This window comes from Lissotriton helveticus, chromosome 1_1 (genome assembly GCF_964261635.1).
Source record: "Lissotriton helveticus chromosome 1_1, aLisHel1.1, whole genome shotgun sequence".
NCBI lineage: Eukaryota > Metazoa > Chordata > Amphibia > Caudata > Salamandridae > Lissotriton > Lissotriton helveticus.
The window spans coordinates 1894536243-1894554973 of record NC_136057.1 but is presented as its reverse complement, the minus strand read 5'-3'; the positions used below and the strand labels follow the sequence as shown (position 1 = coordinate 1894554973).

The window sequence follows — 18731 nt, the reverse complement described above, 5'->3', positions numbered from 1 at the left end:
ATCTTGGCGCTCAGGTGCAAGTGGTGTTTCATCTTCTTCTCTTACTTTGCCCTCCTGCCTCTCCCTTCTCTGGCCTGACGGCAACATTGATTCCAGTTATAGGAATCCTGTAGGTGGCCAGCTTCAGTTTCCATACTGTCCAGTGAACGCGCAGCAGTCACAACTTTACCTCACCAGTGTTTTAGGGGCTGGGAGAGGGTACTCCTAACCGACAACCTTTGAGTTTTCCACTATTAGTGAACACACTAATATTTGTGAAATAGTGCAGTATCACCTACCACACAAGAGCTACGTCTTTTACCATTAATTAATTCAAATGAGTGGAACGAATTGCAAGTTAATGCAGTCATTGTGCCATGCTGCCAATCTCCGCCCTTAAAAGTATGTTTGAATCAGCTAGGTTAATACAGAGTACAACTTTCAGAAATGCCATTTGTAATTCATTTACTAATCAAACTCTAATTCAAATAGTAAATGATAGGTTAAACCCATTGCATATATCTTACAAAGAAATAATACTAAATGATGCCACTGTATTTTGCATTTCCATTGGCTATGACTCTTTCTCTAAAACCTTTTATTAACGCTATTTTGGTGATTACCCCTTTTTTTATATTTGTCGTGAGATCAATTTAACATATTTCTTGGCAACCCGTCCTCTTGTTCAAAATAATGTTGTGCTCGTAATATCTTAAATATTTGTATCCTTGAAATAACTAACGAGTTAGGATAATCTCAATGAGAGTCAATAAAAGCGCCAAATAATATCCCCTTGACTTGTAAAGGAAACGAGAGTAGGAGAGTTTTATACCTTGACATAGCCATATGTGCTAAGATATATTAGATTTGGCTACATTTTATTACGTTAAAGTTGTACTCAGTAGATTCTTTTATTTTCATACGTAATGCCTATTTTTGTATTTATAACTGGAGATTTGTTCCCATTTGTTCTCGGGGGCCATACTGATACCTTTTCTGAAAGGAAACTCCATGAGCTCAGTGTGGTTAGAAATAGTCTATTTCTTGCACTGAGTCCCTTAGAATAATAATAATCCACATTTGTAAAGCGTGAACAATCACCCGTAAGGGTCTCTAGGCGCTGGGGGCCATCGGGAAGATTAAGAAAGCTATTGCCCAGAGTCACATGGTGCTGGGCTAATCTGCCGCCGGCACCGGGGATCGAACCGTGATTCCCAGATTCCAACGTTAGTCACCCTGGCCGCGGCGCCACATGTGTCAGCCATGGTAGAAACGCGCATTAATGTTCCTGCAGTCATTCAGACGACTGCTTCACGCCACTCCACGCTTTATGATCTTGGGGTCATGACATTGGCTTACGTCCCTGTTACTGTAATTGGCCTTGGTGCCTATTCCGATAGGTTTCCTGCCATGGTGCACATTAAAGGACAAATATATAACATTAGTAGTGTACTGCTTTTTATTCAGCTTTTTACAATTGAGAAATCACCAAATAACTGTTTCACCCTTTTTATCTCTGTAGGCTCTGAAGAGAGACATCCTCAACACAGTTTCTGATCGTTGTGAAGCCCTTTTTGAAGACCTTTTACTTGATGGAACACTTGACCAGAAAGGTATGAAAAAGTAGGATTTCAAAAGATAGACTATTTACCTGTGATTAATTATAGTATTTTTTCAGGACACCCCACTCAGACATATTTGTTTGGCAGTAGACCCTGCATAGAATTTGGGGTTTCCTCTAGAACAAAAAAAGATCCTGAGGGTATTTGAGCGGGAAACAGCCACTACAACGCGGACGTTTCCCTGAAAACCTTTACCACGCATGCACTACAACGCATGCGTGGTTACAACGAGAGGCTTTACCACGCATAATTTTACTACGAAATACATAGTAAAGACAAATGGGGGTGGGGTCGCACACTACTCACACACCGGCGGTGTCGCCCCTAAGGACTCTGGTCAATGTAGTAAAGTGTTCGCGATGCATCATCTTTCGATCTTCTGCTATCTTCGCTGTCTTCGCCATCCCTGGACACGTGTTTCTGGGTATTACCCCTCATCAGCAGGGATGGCGAAGACAGCGAAGATAGCAGAAGATCGAAAGATGATGCATCGCGAACAATTTACTACAATGACCAGAGTCCTTAGGGGCGACACCGCCGGTGTGTGAGTAGTGTGCGACCCCACCCCCATTTGTAACTTTAAAGCTCCCGTGAGCAGTGGGCTGACGAGCCTGGGATCCCGCACCTACGCGCCTGAGTGGTACTATACCTGGCAGATATTGGCAGCCATCGGCAACCCCAGTACACGGCCTATCCCTGCTGATGAGGGGTAATACCCCGAAACACGTGTCCAGGGATGGCGAAGATAGCAGAAGATCGAAAGATGATGCATCGCGAACAATTTACTACAATGACCAGAGTCCTTAGGGGCGACACCGCCGGTGTGTGAGTAGTGTGCGACCCCACCCCCATTTGTAACATAGTAAAGACATGTGTGGTAAATGAAAAGAAAAAAAAGGGGGTTTGGGGGGTCTCCCCCCCAAAAAAACGAACCTGAAGAGCCGAAGCTGATGCAATCAGCGTCGTTAGAGAGGAAACGGAAAGTAGCATCCGGTTCCTTTTTACGACGTCGACCACTGTAACCAAAGAAGATGGAGAGGAGGCGAGTTAAAAGGTAAGGGGCATTTTAGTTTTAAAAAATATATATATTAAGGGTTAAGGGCAGGGGTAATTATAAGGAGTGGAGGCTGGGGGCATGTAAGGGGAGAGATATAACCTTTAACAAGATTATACCCTCACCATGCATAAATTTACAACGAAAAATGTTGTAAATCTATGCGTGGTAAAGAAATATTCGAGGTAAAGGTTATGCGTGGAAAACGAATTCCGTTGTAACGCATGCGTGGTAAAGGAATGCTTTGCGACGGAATTTGTTGTAACAACATACAACCATTTTGAGCTTCTGCATTCTTACAAGACATTATTCCAATGACAAGCTGCCTCGTATATTGTTACTGGTGCAATTATTTATCACCCTCACGCCTTCACTTCTGTTTATTGAATATTTTAATAGATATTGTTTTCCCCAATATGTCACCTGCGGGCATCCCTACACGTTTCACCCTTATTTTAATGGCTTTTGTGTTTCCTGTGAAGATCCTTGTCAGTTGTCTACCTCCACTTGTGTTATCTTCCTATATATAAAAATATATTTGTTTTTAGGTCGAGCCTATCCCATTCCACAGGAATAGATAGGGGAGAATTTTAGTGTGCAAAATAAGTTGTCAAACCATCAGGCGGATTTCAAACAGTTCACGTGAAATCACGTGAACACAAGCACGCACATTTCCCCACATCAAAGCCATCAGCCTCCCTCCCACAGGCTTCCCCAGCGTGCGCAGTGCGCGCTGGCCTCACTTCTCCTTCCCCCTAATTGCTTGCACTTTCACGGCTGCCAGGCGGTGAGCTACATCAAAGGGTTCCGCTGCCCCGCCCCCTGCTTCATTGCCACCAGCAGCATTTCTCCTCCCCTAATTATTCACTGCCCACGGCCGGCCGGCCCACCTTGCTACGTCACAGCCTCCACTCACCGACCCCTGGATAACATGTTATGTGAAAGCACACAACAGTAGCATCGTTAGTACCACCAAAATACTGCATTACAGTTAACTAAATACAAAACAACCCCAATCTTTATTTAGCAGTAGGGGCAGCAGGTAATGTCTTACAACTCCCCTCCCCTTCCTTTGGGCGTCCCTTGAATAGACCCTGTGCATGTGCAGATCGGCTCTTGTGATCACACGGCAGCCCGGGCCTCTCCTTGCTGGGTTTGAGGTAGAGGCGCCAATCAAAGGGTCTCCGGGACTGAACCAGCTGTCTGAGGGCAACGCTCGCCCACCACCCCCCAAACAAAACGCCAGAAACTTATTATGCGCCTATGTTTGGTTCATCTTCGCAGCGCTGTAAATAAACACGGAGCGACACTCTCCAGACATGAACATATCAAACACATTGGCAATAAACTCCGGATTGCCCATGCAGTTATTTTCCTCCTGGTACTCTCCCTACCCCCCTTCCTCTACCGCCAACCCCTCCATTCTGCAGCCTCTTTATCCGGTCTCTCCCTACCACTCTCTCTAGCCTCGCTCACGCCCCTCACTTTGCCCCATTTCCTCTACCGATCTGTCCCAGACTTTCTCCCTCGCCACCATCCTCTCTTTCACATTCAGACCCTGTCTCTCCCACCTACTCCCTTTCTCTACTTTTAGTCAGGCTCTCGCTGTTACCCGCTCTCTCCCCCCTCCCCTCTTTCCTACATATTGCCCCTTTGTTTCTCTATTCTCTGCTTTATATCGACCGCCTCTCAATACCATTTATTTTCCCCTCTGCCTTTCTCTTCAACTCTCCCCCGCCCACTGCTTCACACTTCACGGCCGCCAGGCCGTGTCTCGCATTTCTCCTCCCACCCCTCCCCACAGCAATGCCATTTTTTTTTTGTTACCACCTAATTAGGAGATGGGGGAAGGCTCCAGTTTTCCTGCTTGGCTTTGGCCCACCTTGCTACGTCACAGCCTGCACTCACCGACCCCTGGATAACATGTTATGTGAAAGCACACAACAGTAGCATCGTTAGTACCGCCAAAATACTGCATTACAGTTAACTAAATACAAAACAACCCCAATCTTTATTTAGCAGTAGGGGCAGCAGGTAATGTCTTCCAACCCCCCTTCCCTTCCTTTGGGCGTCCCTTGAATAGACCCTGTGCATGTGCAGATCGGCTCTTGTGAACACACGGCAACCCTGGCCTCTCCTTGCTGGGTTTGAGGTAGAGGCGCCAATCAAAGGGTCTCCGGGACTGAACCAGCTGTCTGAAGGCAACGCTCGCCCACCACCCCCCAAACAAAACGCCAGAAACTTATTATGCGCCTATGTTTGGTTCATCTTCGCAGCGCTGTAAATAAACACGGAGCGACACTCTCCAGACATGAACATATCAAACACATTGGCAATAAACTCCGAATTGCCCATGCAGTTATTTTCCTCCCGGTACTCTCCCTACCCCCCTTCCTGTACCGCCAACCCATCCATTCTGCTGCCTTTTTATCCGGTCTCTCCCTACCACTCTCTCTAGCCTCGCTCACGCCCCTCACTTCGCCCCATTTCCTCTACCGATCTGTCCCAGACTTTCTCCCTCGCCACCATCCTCTCTTTTACATTCAGACCCTGTCTCTCCCACCTACTCCCTTTTTCTACTTTTAGTCAGGCTCTCGCTCTTACGCGCTCTCTCCCCTCTCCCCTCTTTCCTACATATTGCCCCTTTGTTTCTCTCTTCTCTTTATATCGACCGCCTCTCAATACCATTTATTTTCCCCTCTGCCTTTCTCTTCAACTCTTCTCTCATCTCCCTGCTCTCGCTCTCCCTCCCTGCTTACACCCTCCCCTCTATCCACACCCTGTGATGTCAGCTTACAGGCCCTCTTGACGCACATGGAATCTAGCCGTCTCTCACTGAGAGTGACTATTTTAAGTGAAAGTCGATGACATTATGTAAGGCACTGGTTTTTAAATGCCGCAAACTTTTATCCCCCTCCTGTGATGTGAAACTAATTTCTGGACGTGGTCGCCTATCGCCACCTGCAGGCCAAAACTGCAGGCCTCACACCCTCTCACCCTCACACACCCTCACTCACCCTCACTCACCCTCACACCTCCTCACCATCACACACCCTCACACCCTCACCCACCCTCACACACCCTCACTCACCTTCACACCCTCACACACCCTCACACCCTCACCCCCTCATCCTCACTCATCCTCACTCACCCTCACACCCTCACCCCCCTCACCCTCACAACCCTCGCACCCTCACCCTCACTCACCTTCACCCCTCACACACCCTCACCCTCACACATCCTCACTCACCCTCACCCCCTCACCCTCACAGACCATCACTCACCCTCACACCCTCACCCACCCTCCCTCACACCTCCTCCCTCACACCCTCCCACACTCACTCACCCTCACACTCTCACCCACCCTCACACCTCCTCACCATCTCACATCCTCACACCCTCACTCACACCCTCACCCACCCTCACCCACCTTCACACCCTCACACACCCTCACACCCTCACCCCCTCATCCTCACTCACCCTCACACCTCCTCACCATCACACACCCTCACATCCTCACACCCTCACTCACACCCTCACCCTCCCTCACACCCTCACCCACCCTCACTCACCTTCACACCCTCACACCCCCTCACCCCCTCATCCTCACACACCCTCACTCACACACCCCTCACCCTCACAACCCTCACACCCGCACTCACCCTCACTCACCTTCACCCCTCACACACCCTCACCCTCACACAACCTCACTCACCCTCACACCCTCACCCTCACACACATCACTCACCCTCACCAACCCTCACTCACCCTCACCCACCCTCTCACCCTCACACACCCTCTCACCCTCACTCACCCTCACACCCTCACCCACCCTCACTCACCCTCACACCTCCTCACCATCACACACCCTCACATCCTCACACCATCACTCACACCCTCACCCACCCTCACACCCTCACATGCCCTCACTCACCTTCACACCCTCACACCCCCTCACCCTCACACCCTCATCCTCACACACCCTCACTCACCCTCACACCCTCACAACCCTCACTCACCCTCACACCCTCACTCACCTTCACCCCTCACACCCCATCACCCTCACACACCCTCACTCACCCTCACACCCTCACCCTCACACCCTCACTCACCCCCACACCCTCACTCACCTTCACCCCTCACACACCCTCACCCTCACTCACCCTCAATCACCCTCACCCCTCACCCTCACACACTATCACTCACCCTCACACCCCCTCACCCTCACACCCTCGCTCTCCCTCACACACCCTTACACCCTCTCACACTCACCCACCCTCACACCTCCTCACCATCACACACCCTCACATCCTCACACCCTCACCCACCCTCACACCCTCACCCACCCTCACCCACCCCCTCACTCACCTTCACACCCTCACACCCCCTCACCCTCACACCCTCATCCTCACACACCCTCACACCCTCACCCACCTTCACACCCTCACACACCCTCACACCCTCCCCCTCATCCTCACTCACCCTCACACCTCCTCACCATCACACACCCTCACATCCTCACACCCTCACTCACCCTCACACCCTCACCCTCCCTTACACCCACACACCCTATCGCCCTCCCTCTATCTATCGCCCTCCCTTTATCTATCTATTGCCCCCCTCTATCTATCGCCCTCCCTCTATCTATCTATCGCCCTCCTTCTATCTATCTATCGCCCTCCCTCTATCTATCTATTGCCCTCCCTCTATCTATCTATTGCCCTCCCTCTATCTATCGCCCTCCCTCTACCTCCCTCTATCTATCTATCGCCCTCCCTCTATCTATCTATCGCCCTCCCTCTATCTATCTATCGCCCTCCCTCTATCTATCGCCCTCCCTCTATCTATCTATTGCCCTCCCTCTATCTATCTATCGCCCTCACTCTATCTATCTATCGCCCTCACTCTATCTATCGCCCTCCCTCTAGCTATCTTTCGCCCTCCCTCTAGCTATCTATCGCCCTCACTCAATCTATGGCACCACCACAGCATCACTCAGGGGCACCACAACATCACTCAGCGCCACCACAGTATCAATCTTTGCAACCATTCAACAACAACAGGTTCAAATATGTTCTCTCAATGTTTCAAGCTTTATTACAAATGTCACAAAAAGATGGTAATATTTCACTTCTGTTCTTGGATTTTCGTCACAATAAAATAAACTGAATATAATCTTCACAAAAGTTATTTACAAAAGTTTAAGCTATTGCCATTATAAATTACAATAACTTTTATTTAAGTATTAATTATTTAAAAAAAATTAAGACATTGTTATTTGTAATATCAATACATCTAAGTCACGTAAATACAAAACATGTTGCATTACAAATGCTATAGGTGTCACGTTTGCAAAAGATAAAAGTATTGGCAGTGTAAATGACAAAGCTATTAATTTCGCTATTTTCAAAACCAACACATAAATAAAAAATGTGTCATTTACAAGACCAATTGCTCAAACTTTCCTAATGCGAGACCTATTGCATTACAAATGCTTGTTTATGTAATGGGTATTTTGTTTCTTGTATTATTTCTAATGCATAATGCCAAATTTGTAATCAAAAATACGTGCAGTGCCCTAAACAGTTGCTTTTATGGGCTGTCTGGCATATTTGAGCTTCTGTTTTCTAATTATACTGATTACAATTTCTGGTTAGCGTTCGTTTTATAGTTTGTGTTTTTGGGTAGGTCATTGTGTGACACCTCACCAGTGGATTTGTTAAGCAAACACATAGAAGCTGTGGAGTGATAACCCTATTTCGAACTCATCCCTGCCTCGAGCTTTCTTCACATGTGTAACTTTCAGTCATTTCCATTTTCCACTGGCTCTTCCAGACTGAAATGTATCAAATAGTCACACATATTGCCAGGTCAGTGGTGGTGTTTTTTTGTGTTTAGTTAATACTTTGTATGCAGTAGAGTTGTCTCACTGCCTCAGGCCTGTCACACAATGCTTCTTTTCTGCTGCTGGTAGCTTGGTACCCGAGAATCAATATTTATTAGATGTCTGCTCTTTGAAGTTGTTTCCCCTTGCATCATTCTCATAGATATTAGTTCCTCCTACCTTCTCCGGAGCCACTTCCTAAACAAGCATTGTTCACTGCTCTAGATATTTTCGTGGGTGAAGGGTGCAGGAGAATGTCAAGCTCCTAGGCACTATGGATTATATCAACTTCCTCTGATATTGTCATCCTGGGTAAGACAGTTCCGAGATCACGAGTGCTTCTTTGGAAAGGATGGAGGAGTGGATGTTTCATTAAACAGAGTCCATCTTCTGCCCTTGTGTACTTCCCTACCTCACATCTGTGGACACTCAAATCTAAGAAAGGCTAGCAATCTTCGCTAGTACCACATCAATGATGTCTCCAGATACAGACTTTTTTTTTTAAACTTAATTTGTCTTTGGGATTGGACAAATTATGGCCAAAACCTGGGGTGTATCTGACTTGACACACTTGCAAATAACCGAGGTTTTCAGAAGTGAAAATCCTTCTAAGAGTTGCTGACTTTTAGGGGTACAGACTTCATGGTATATTTACTCACTTGAGATATCCAAGCACCATACCAATTATTCCATAGATTGGCTCAGCATTGTGCAAGTTTCTTTACAAAGAACTTATAAAATGGCTTGCGCCCCCTACACCCTCTCTCAGAAAGCACAACCCTGTCCCTATCCCCTATTTTATATTTTTTTGGTGCAATTTTTGACACGGCACATATCAAGCTCAAGCACATTGGAGCAAATTACATGAGCAGTAGATTACATTACACAAGGTCACGTGACGGATATCCCATCCACAGACATATAAATCCCATAGGATATTATGTTTCACCTGGACAGGATATCAGTCACCGTTGTGACAGAGTAACCCTTTGCCGAAATCTAAATCAGACCCGAAGTGGTTTGCCCAGAATCACAGGACGTTGAGCGATGCCTGGACTTGAACTCAGTTCCAGACTCAACATCTGTGACCTTTCTCGTTTAACTTCCTTAATAAATTGCCAGATGACTCAAGAAAGAACAAGCATTAGAAATGCAATCGGGCTCGGATTTATTTGAGTTTGAGCTAATGGCATTGTAAATGCCAATGTATTGTTGCTATGTGTTATGGAGTGTGTTCATGTGGTGTGTACTGCCAGTGATCTCCTTGTGAGTGTGAGAATATTGCACCGTTACTGCCTGTGTTGTCCTTCTTGTGAGTGTGAGAAGCTTGCACCTCTGCTGCCTGTTGTTAGACGGGGACCTGGAGGGTCGGCCGAGCAGAGTGATCGCACAGACAGGTAACTTCCCCCCCACAGATGGACACCACACAAAGCTTATGGTAACACCTTTTATAGGCACTTCGGGTAGTAGAGTGGTACGATACAGGGCGATCAGGACACGATGATCCTCTCAATTCTAGTCTCTAGTAAGGGAAGGGGGTAGCGGGACAGTCTTGGTACCCACGGGTACGGGTGTGTAACGGTTATAGCTCACAATCCTCGAGCTCGGTGTTCGGATGGGTCAGACCGCGGCAGCGCCAGCAGGTCCCGAAGAGGTCGTAGGTGGCACGGGCCGCGGAAGCGCCAGCAGGTCCCAACGAGGATGAAGGTTACAACGGGCCGCGGCAGCGCCAGCACGTCCCACGAGAATGCAGGTTGCAACGGGCCGCGGCAGCGCCAGCAGGTCCCACGAGGATGAAGGTTACAACGGGCCGCGGCAGCGCCAGCAGGTCCCACGAGAATGCAGGTTGCAGAGGGCCGCGGCAGCGCCAGCAGGTCCCACGAGGATGAAGGTTGCAGAGGGCCGCGGCAGCGCCAGCAGGCAGGACAATAGTTCACAAGGCAGGGCTGTGGCAGCGCCAACAGTCCGTCAAGGATGAGTTCGTCGCGGTGTCTCTCGACTCCAGGATACAACTTCCTTCCTGTCCTGGGGCTGCCTCAGTTATAGGTCTGGCGCCCTTTGATGTCCGGACCCTCGCTCTTGGAGGTCGGGAGGTCTGGGATGAGGGAGTCCAGACACCCAGCAGGGGGGTGGAGCCAGCGCCCGAGGAGGCTGGGGGTGCTCGGCACCTGGCGGGGGAGAGCCGTCGACACTTCGTACTCCCATTGACCTGCCAAGTGGGCCGTTCACCTCCTGGGTGGAGGGTGGTGCCGGGATGTCGGGGCCTGGCCAGGCCCAGGGTTGGGGTCGGGCTGAGGCCGCGCGGCCGCGTGGTGCCGTGTCCAAGATGGCGGCTGGGCCGGGCAATGGTGCTGACGGTGACCTGGGCCCTGTCCTGCGGGGAGGGAGCGAGCCCTTCATGTGGCCTGTCCAACATGCGTCCCCCCCAGCTGAAGGCGGGGAGAGTCACCCATCTTCTTGGGGACTCTCCTCGTCGAGGCGGAAAAAGCGGGACAGGCCATCCGCGTTGGCGTGGTCCTGGCCGGGTCGATGTTCCACAGTGAAGTCCATCCCCTGCAGGGAGATGGACCAACGTAGTAGTTTCGGGTTTTCCCCCCGCATCTGCATGAGCCATTGCAGGGGTCGATGATCGGTCTGGACCCGGAAGTGGGTGCCGAAGAGATAAGGCCGGAGCTTTTTGAGGGCCCACACCACGGCGAAGGCCTCCCTCTCGATGGTGCTCCAGCGTCGTTCTCGGGCCAGGAGCCGTCTGCTGATGAAAGCCACTGGCTGGTCAAGTCCTTCGGGGTTCAGCTGGGAAAGGACTGCCCCCAACGCCATGGTCGGAGGCATCTGTTTGGACGATAAATTCCCGACTGTAGTCGGGGGCCTGGAGCACCGGGGCGGAGCACATGGCGGCCTTCAGCTTCTCGAAGGCCGCTTGACAGTCTGGGGTCCAGTTGACCTTCTTTGGTTGGTTTTTGGAGGTGAGTTCCGTGAGGGCCCCTACGATGCTGCCATAGTCCCTCACGAACCGTCGGTAGTAGCCCGTGAGTCCCAAGAAGGCGCGGACCTCGGTCTGGGTGATGGGGGACTGCCACGACTGGATGGCCGCGATCTTGAGTTGCAGAGGGGCCACCAGACCGCTTCCCACCTGGTGCCCGAGATAGGTCACGGACCCCTGGTCAATTTGGCATTTGCTGGCCTTGATCGTGAGGCCAGCTCGTTGGAGGGCCTGTAGCACCTCTCGGAGGTGGTGGAGGTGGTCGGACCAGTGGTGGCTGTACACAGCGATATCGTCCAGGTAGGCGGCGCTGAATCCTTCGAGTCCTGCCAGGACCTGGTTTACTAGCCGCTGAAAGGTTGCTGGGGCATTCTTCATGCCGAATGGCATGACCTTGAAGTGATAGTGGCCATCCGGGGTAGAGAATGCAGATCGTTCTTGGGCCCGGGGTGTGAGACCGATCTGCCAGTAGCCCGCTGTCAGGTCGAAGATGCTGAGGTAGCGGGAAGCTCCCATGCGGTCGATTAGTTCATCTGCTCGGGGGATGGGGTGTGCGTCTGTTCTGGTGACCGCATTCAAGCCCCGGTAGTCGACGCAGAACCGGAGCTCCGGCGTGGTGCCGGGGGCGGCCGCTTTGGGGACCAGTACCACTGGGCTGGCCCAGGGGCTGTCTGAGGGCTCGATGATCCCGAGGGTGAGCATCTTGGCCACCTCCTCTTGGATGCAGGCCCGTACCCGATCTGGTACGCGGTAGGCCCGATGGCGGATAGGGGGACTGTCTCCCGTGTCCACGTCGTGTAAGCACCAGGGGGTGACCCCTGGGGTGAGGGAGAACAGGGTGGAGAACTGTAGCAGGAGGACTCGGCAGCCTTGGCGCTGTTCCAGGGTGAGGGCCTCCGAGAGTCGGACCCCGTCCACGGAGCCGTCCTTCTCCCGTGACCGTAGGAGGTCAGGGAGGGGTTCGGAGTCCTCCTCGGTTCCATTGTCGGTTGCCATCAGGAGGCTGAGTTCGGAGCGTACAAAGTGGGGTTTCAGTCTATTAGCGTGGAGGACCCGGAGAGGGTTTCGGGAAGATTCCATATCGATGAGATAGGTGACAGGGCTCTTGCGCTCGATTACTTTGAAGGGCCCCGTCCATTTGTCTTGCAGGGCGCATGGTTCGGTGGGAGACATTACCCACACTTGTTGACCGGGTTCAAATTCGATGGAGGATGCATTTCTATCGTACCACCTTTTCATGTCCTCCTGACTGGCCTCCAGGTTTGCTTTTGCCATCTCTCTGAACCTTCTGGTCTGGTTGCGGAGGGTTAGGAGGTACTTGAAAACATCTGGAGGGTTCTTTAGAGGGGGCATTTCCCAGCCTTCTTTGACTAGGCTGAGCGGGCCTCGCACCGGGTGTCCATACAAGAGTTCGAAAGGGCTGAAGCCGAGGGACTTCTGGGGGACTTCTCGGTAGGCAAAGAGAAGGCACGGTAGTAGCACATCCCACTGGCGACGGAGGGGCTCTTCCAACCCCCCAATCATCCCTTTGAGCGTGCGGTTGAACCGCTCAACCAGTCCGTTCCCTTGAGGGTGATAGGGGGTCGTGAATCGGTAGGTGACCCCACACTGTTGCCAGAGGGACTTCATGTATTTTGAGATAAAGTTCGTACCCCTGTCGCTGACGACTTCTCGGGGGAAGCCCACTCGAGAGAAGATCCCCATCAAGGCTCGACCCACTACTGGGGCTGTTATCGTACGAAGGGGGACCGCCTCAGGATAGCGGGTAGCGTGATCCACCAGGACCAGGATGAAGCGATGTCCCTGTGCTGTTCGGGGGTCCAGGGGCCCCACAATGTCTATTCCCACCCTTTCGAACGGGGTGGTCACCACGGGGAATGGTTGTAGGGGTGCCTTGAGTTTGCGGCCGCTCTTCCCACTGGCCTGGCAGGTCGGGCAGGACCGGCAATGGTTGGATACATCGTTCCTCATTTTGGGCCAAAAAAAGTGAGTCACCAGGCGGTGGTAGGTCTTGTCTTGGCCCAGGTGCCCGGCCAGGGGGACATCGTGGGCTAGGTTCAACAGGAAGTCTCTGAAGTGGAGGGGCACCACCAGCACTCGCCCGGCCCCTAGTTCTGCGATTTTCTGTTCGCTGTACAAGAGATCATTGTCCCAATAAACCCAGTGGGCCCCGGTGGTGTCTCCTTGGCTCTGGGCGAGCGCTTGCTGTCGCAATCCCTCGAGGGAGGGGCAGGTCTTTTGCTCCTGCCGGAATTGTTCCTGGGTGGGCCCCCCTTCTTGATGCCACTGAGCCAGGTCGGGAAGCTCGGGGGGCTGTGTGGACCCCTCTGGGGTGGGGTCCGGGTGGTCGGTCTGGGGGAAGTCTTCTTCTGGAGTGATCGAGGGCGGAGGCGCTGCCCATTCTGGTTCTTCTGGTCTAGGGATGGTGCGGGTGGCCATGGACCGGGTGGTTACGCATGCCCAGTCCGGGAGACCCAACATCCCCAGATGCTCTCTTCTTTCCACAGTGGCCCACGGGGAGCTCTCGAGATCGTTCCCCAGGAGGCAGTCTACGGGGGCATCGTCACGGACAGTTACTTTCAGCATGCCGGACACTCCTCCCCATTCGAAGGGGACGCAGGCCATCCGACACAGGCTCTCCGAGTTGTCTGCCGATCGGACGGGGCAAAGTACGTTTGGTAGGATTTGTTCTGGGGTCACCAGGTGACAGCGGACGGCCGTCACACTGGCCCCGGTGTCACGCAGGGCCTCGGCCTTGCGCCCATTGATGCTCACCCATTGGCTGTACTTCCGAGTGTTGGCGGGCAGGGGAGTCCGCGGGACCATGTCTCTTCCTCCCAGGCATGCCAGGGTCATGGCGGCGGGTTCCCACTCGAACTGCTCCGACTCATAGGTCTCCGTGTCTTCGGAGATTTGTTCTTCTCCCAGGGCGGCGGCCGCCATCTGGCGGGGCCCGGGGACCTGGTTCTTCGGGCAGGTCGGGTCACTGGCATAGTGGCCGACTCGCTGGCATCGATGACACGTCACGTTAGCTCGGAACCCCGGGCACATCGGGGGGTTTCCCCGGCCTGCTGGAGCCGGGGTGGCGTTCGTGGGTGCGGCCGGGGCGGCGTCTCTGCCCCGGCCTGGGCCTCCTCCTCCTCCTCGGGGACGATGGTGACCTTGGTTGGTTCTGTTCTGCTCATTCGGCCCACTCCGGGCCACTCGGGTGCTCTCCCACCGGTCAGCCTCGGTGGCGAGCTGCCGGGGTTCAGTCAATTTACTGTCGAGGAGGTGCTGCCTGAGCTCGACAAAGCAGTTGTTGGAGAGGTGCTCCCACACAATGAGATTGAAGAGTTGTTCGTAGGTGGTTACGTTGTTACCCTTGATCCACCCCTCGAAGGCTCGGCTGAAATAGTTCACGTATTCCAACCACGTCGTACCTGGGATCCGGGTGCAGTTGCGGAACCTCTGGCGGTACATTTCGGGTGTAAGTCCATATCGACTGAGGAGGGCGGCCTTCATATGGTCATAGGACGTCATTTGATGGTCCGGAAGCTGCAGCAGGGCATCACGACCCTCGTTGACGAATCTCCCCCATAGACCGGCTCCCCAGTCACTTCGAGCGACCCGGTGGGCGGTCATGGCAATCTCATAGGCTTTGAACCACTGCTGTATGTCGTCGTTCCGGTGATATTCTCGGACCACATCCTTGGGGATGTGGACCTTCTGCTCGGTAGGACCGGGGGAGTGCGGTTGCTCGGGCACCCCTAGGTTTTTGTTCAGTTTGCGTATTTCTATCTCCGCTAGTTTGCACTCGTGCTCGTATGCCAGTCTTTTTTCTTCGAGGTCTCTCTGTCTCTGTTTTTCCTCTCGCTCTTCTCTGAGCCGTAAGTGTTCTAAGTTTATTTTTTGTTCCGCCAGTTTCAACTCTCCGTCTAATCTGAGTCGGGCCAAGTCTAACTCGTGTAATCTATTTTTTTCCCGCTCCTGGATCTCTTCATGGGAGGGGCCTGGTCTCCGTTCCTCCGTCCGGGTGGTGTTGACTTCCGGGGCTGCGGGGTCCCCGGGGGTTGCGGTATTTGTCTCTGTCCAGGCCTCTAGGGCGTTTTTGAAGTCTTCTTTTGTGCTTAGCCCGGTGGTAGCAATGCCTAAGTCCATGCAAAATTGTTTGAGCTCTCGGTGGTTGTATTCTTCCAGCTTTTCCATCTGGAACTTCTCCGCCGATCCGCTCTCTTTGGTCGTCATTGTGGTTTTAGTCGTAGGGTGAGTTACTGTCTGTACGGTACGCGTTGGTTCGGATCCCACCGCTGCCACCAATGTTAGACGGGGACCTGGAGGGTCGGCCGAGCAGAGTGATCGCACAGACAGGTAACTTCCCCCCCACAGATGGACACCACACAAAGCTTATGGTAACACCTTTTATAGGCACTTCGGGTAGTAGAGTGGTACGATACAGGGCGATCAGGACACGATGATCCTCTCAATTCTAGTCTCTAGTAAGGGAAGGGGGTAGCGGGACAGTCTTGGTACCCACGGGTACGGGTGTGTAACGGTGATAGCTCACAATCCTCGAGCTCGGTGTTCGGATGGGTCAGACCGCGGCAGCGCCAGCAGGTCCCGAAGAGGTCGTAGGTGGCACGGGCCGCAGCAGCGCCAGCAGGTCCCAACGAGGATGAAGGTTACAACGGGCCGCGGCAGCGCCAGCAGGTCCCACGAGAATGCAGGTTGCAACGGGCCGCGGCAGCGCCAGCAGGTCCCACGAGGATGAAGGTTACAACGGGCCGCGGCAGCGCCAGCAGGTCCCACGAGAATGCAGGTTGCAGAGGGCCGCGGCAGCGCCAGCAGGTCCCACGAGGATGAAGGTTGCAGAGGGCCGCGGCAGCGCCAGCAGGCAGGACAATAGTTCACAAGGCAGGGCTGTGGCAGCGCCAACAGTCCGTCAAGGATGAGTTCGTCGCGGTGTCTCTCGACTCCAGGATACAACTGCCTTCCTGTCCTGGGGCTGCCTCAGTTATAGGTCTGGCGCCCTTTGATGTCCGGACCCTCGCTCTTGGAGGTCGGGAGGTCTGGGATGAGGGAGTCCAGACACCCAGCAGGGGGGTGGAGCCAGCGCCCGAGGAGGCTGGGGGTGCTCGGCACCTGGCGGGGGAGAGCCGTCGACACTTCGTACTCCCATTGACCTGCCAAGTGGGCCGTTCACCTCCTGGGTGGAGGGTGGTGCCGGGATGTCGGGGCCTGGCCAGGCCCAGGGTTGGGGTCGGGCTGAGGCCGCGCGGCCGCGTGGTGCCGTGTCCAAGATGGCGGCTGGGCCGGGCAATGGTGCTGACGGTGACCCGGGCCCTGTCCTGCGGGGAGGGAGCGAGCCCTTCATGTGGCCTGTCCAACACCTGTGGTCTCCTTGTGAGTGTAAGAAGCTTGAACTGCTGCTGCCTGTGATGTCCTTCTTGTGAGTGTAAGAAGCTTGCACTGCTGCTGCCTGTGATGTCGTTGTTGTGAGTGTGAGAAGCTTGCACAGCTGCTGCCTGTGAGTATGAGAAGATTGCATTGTGCATCTCTGTGCTGTGCCTGTTCTTTATAAGGGACTCTTGCTCTGTTGCTGCTGCTGCCTTGGCACAGTACCTGCTGTGAGTGTGTGAGGGAATCTTGCACCGCTGCTGCTTGTGATGTCCTTCTTGTGAGTGGGAGAAGCTTGCACCTCAGCTGCCTGTGGTATCCTTGTGAGTGTAACAAGCTTGCACAGCTGCTGCCTGTGATGTCCTTCGTGTAAGTGTGCTCTGTCATCGGTAGTTGAGAGTGGTAGTGGAGAGTGGAGAGTGTTAGTGGAAAGTGTTAGTGGAGAGTGGTAGTGCAGAGTGGAGAGTGGTAGTGGAGAGTGGTAGTGGAGAGTGGTAGTGGAGAGTGGTAGTGGAGAGTGGTAGTGGAGAGTGGTAAGTGGTAGTGGAGAGTGGTAGTGGAGAGTGGTAGTGGAGAGTGGTAGTGGAGAGTGGTAGTGGAGAGTGGTAGTGGAGAGTGGTAGTGGAGAGTGGTAGTGGAGAGTGGTAGTGGAGAGTGGTAGTGGAGAGTGGTAGTAGTGAGTGGTAGTGGAGAGTGGAGAGTGTTAGTGGAGAGTGTTAGTGGAGAGTGTTAGTGGAGAGTGTTAGTGGAGAGTGGTAGTGGAGAGTGGAGAGTGTTAGTGGAGAGTGTTAGTGGAGAGTGTTAGTGGAGAGTGGTAGTGGAGAGTGGAGAGTGTTAGTGGAGAGTGTTAGTGGAGAGTGTTAGTGGAGAGTGTTAGTGGAGAGTGTTAGTGGAGAGTGTTAGTGGAGAGTGGAGAGTGGTAGTGGAGAGTGGTAGTGGAGAGTGGTAGTGGAGAGTGGAGAGTGGTAGTGGAGAGTGGTAGTGGAGAGTGGTAGTGGAGAGTGGTAGTGGAGAGTGGTAGTGGAGAGTGGTAGTGGAGAGTGGTAGTGGAGAGTGGTAAGTGGTAGTGGTGAGTGGTAGTGGAGAGTGGTAGTAGTGAGTGGTAGTGGAGAGTGGAGAGTGTTAGTGGAGAGTGTTAGTGGAAAGTGTTAGTGGAGAGTGTTAGTGGAGAGTGGAAAGTGTTAGTGAAGAGTGGAAAGTGGAGAGTGTTAGTGGAGAGTGTTAGTGGAGAGTGTTAGTGGAGAGTGGTAGTGGAGAGTGGAGAGTGGTAGTGGAGAGTGGTAGTGGAATGCACTCTGCACCGCCACTCTGCACCGCCACTCTGCACTCTGCACCGCCACTCTGCACTCTGCACCGCCACTCTTAACGTGCATCCTATACATAAGTGTGCAGTTGGGTCTTCAAATGTACAGTAGCCGTCTCACCACCGCATTATTAGAAACGCGACAGAAGTTGTTTGGCAGCTTCCTACGTTGCAGACAATGGAGGCATTCTTACTGCACACTGACAGTTTGACCTTGACTGTGCAGTGCTGGTCCGGAGCCTTTTCAGTCCGTCAGCACAGGGGACACATTTCAACCTTGACATAGAATACAATCACTACCATTGTTACACAACATTTTCTATCCAACTAACGTCACAGATGAGTTGCTGCCTTTGTATTCTTTCTGTGCAGCTCACCCTATCATGCCGTGCTCACAAGAGAACTCGAACAATCAGTATTTAGACATAAGTCGAGCCCTGGCTGCTGAGGTGCTTTTTCCGTTCATTTGCTGATATGTCCCTTGTTAGCACCCGTCCATCTGACGCCTCGCGCTTAGCCCCTTCTTCCTG

General features: G+C 52.7%; 1 protein-coding gene across 3 annotated transcripts in view; it reads left to right on the top strand.

Moving 5' to 3' along the window:
* ODR4 (odr-4 GPCR localization factor homolog) overlaps window positions 1-18731 on the top strand; it is a 237167-nt gene that overhangs the window by 143442 nt on the left and 74994 nt on the right. For all 3 annotated transcript variants that reach the window (XM_078642589.1, XM_078642600.1, XM_078642610.1), the window contains exon 11: window positions 1502-1592. In XM_078642589.1, coding sequence (XP_078498715.1) covers window positions 1502-1592 — 91 coding nt within the window. The remainder of the gene's footprint in view (window positions 1-1501; window positions 1593-18731) is intronic.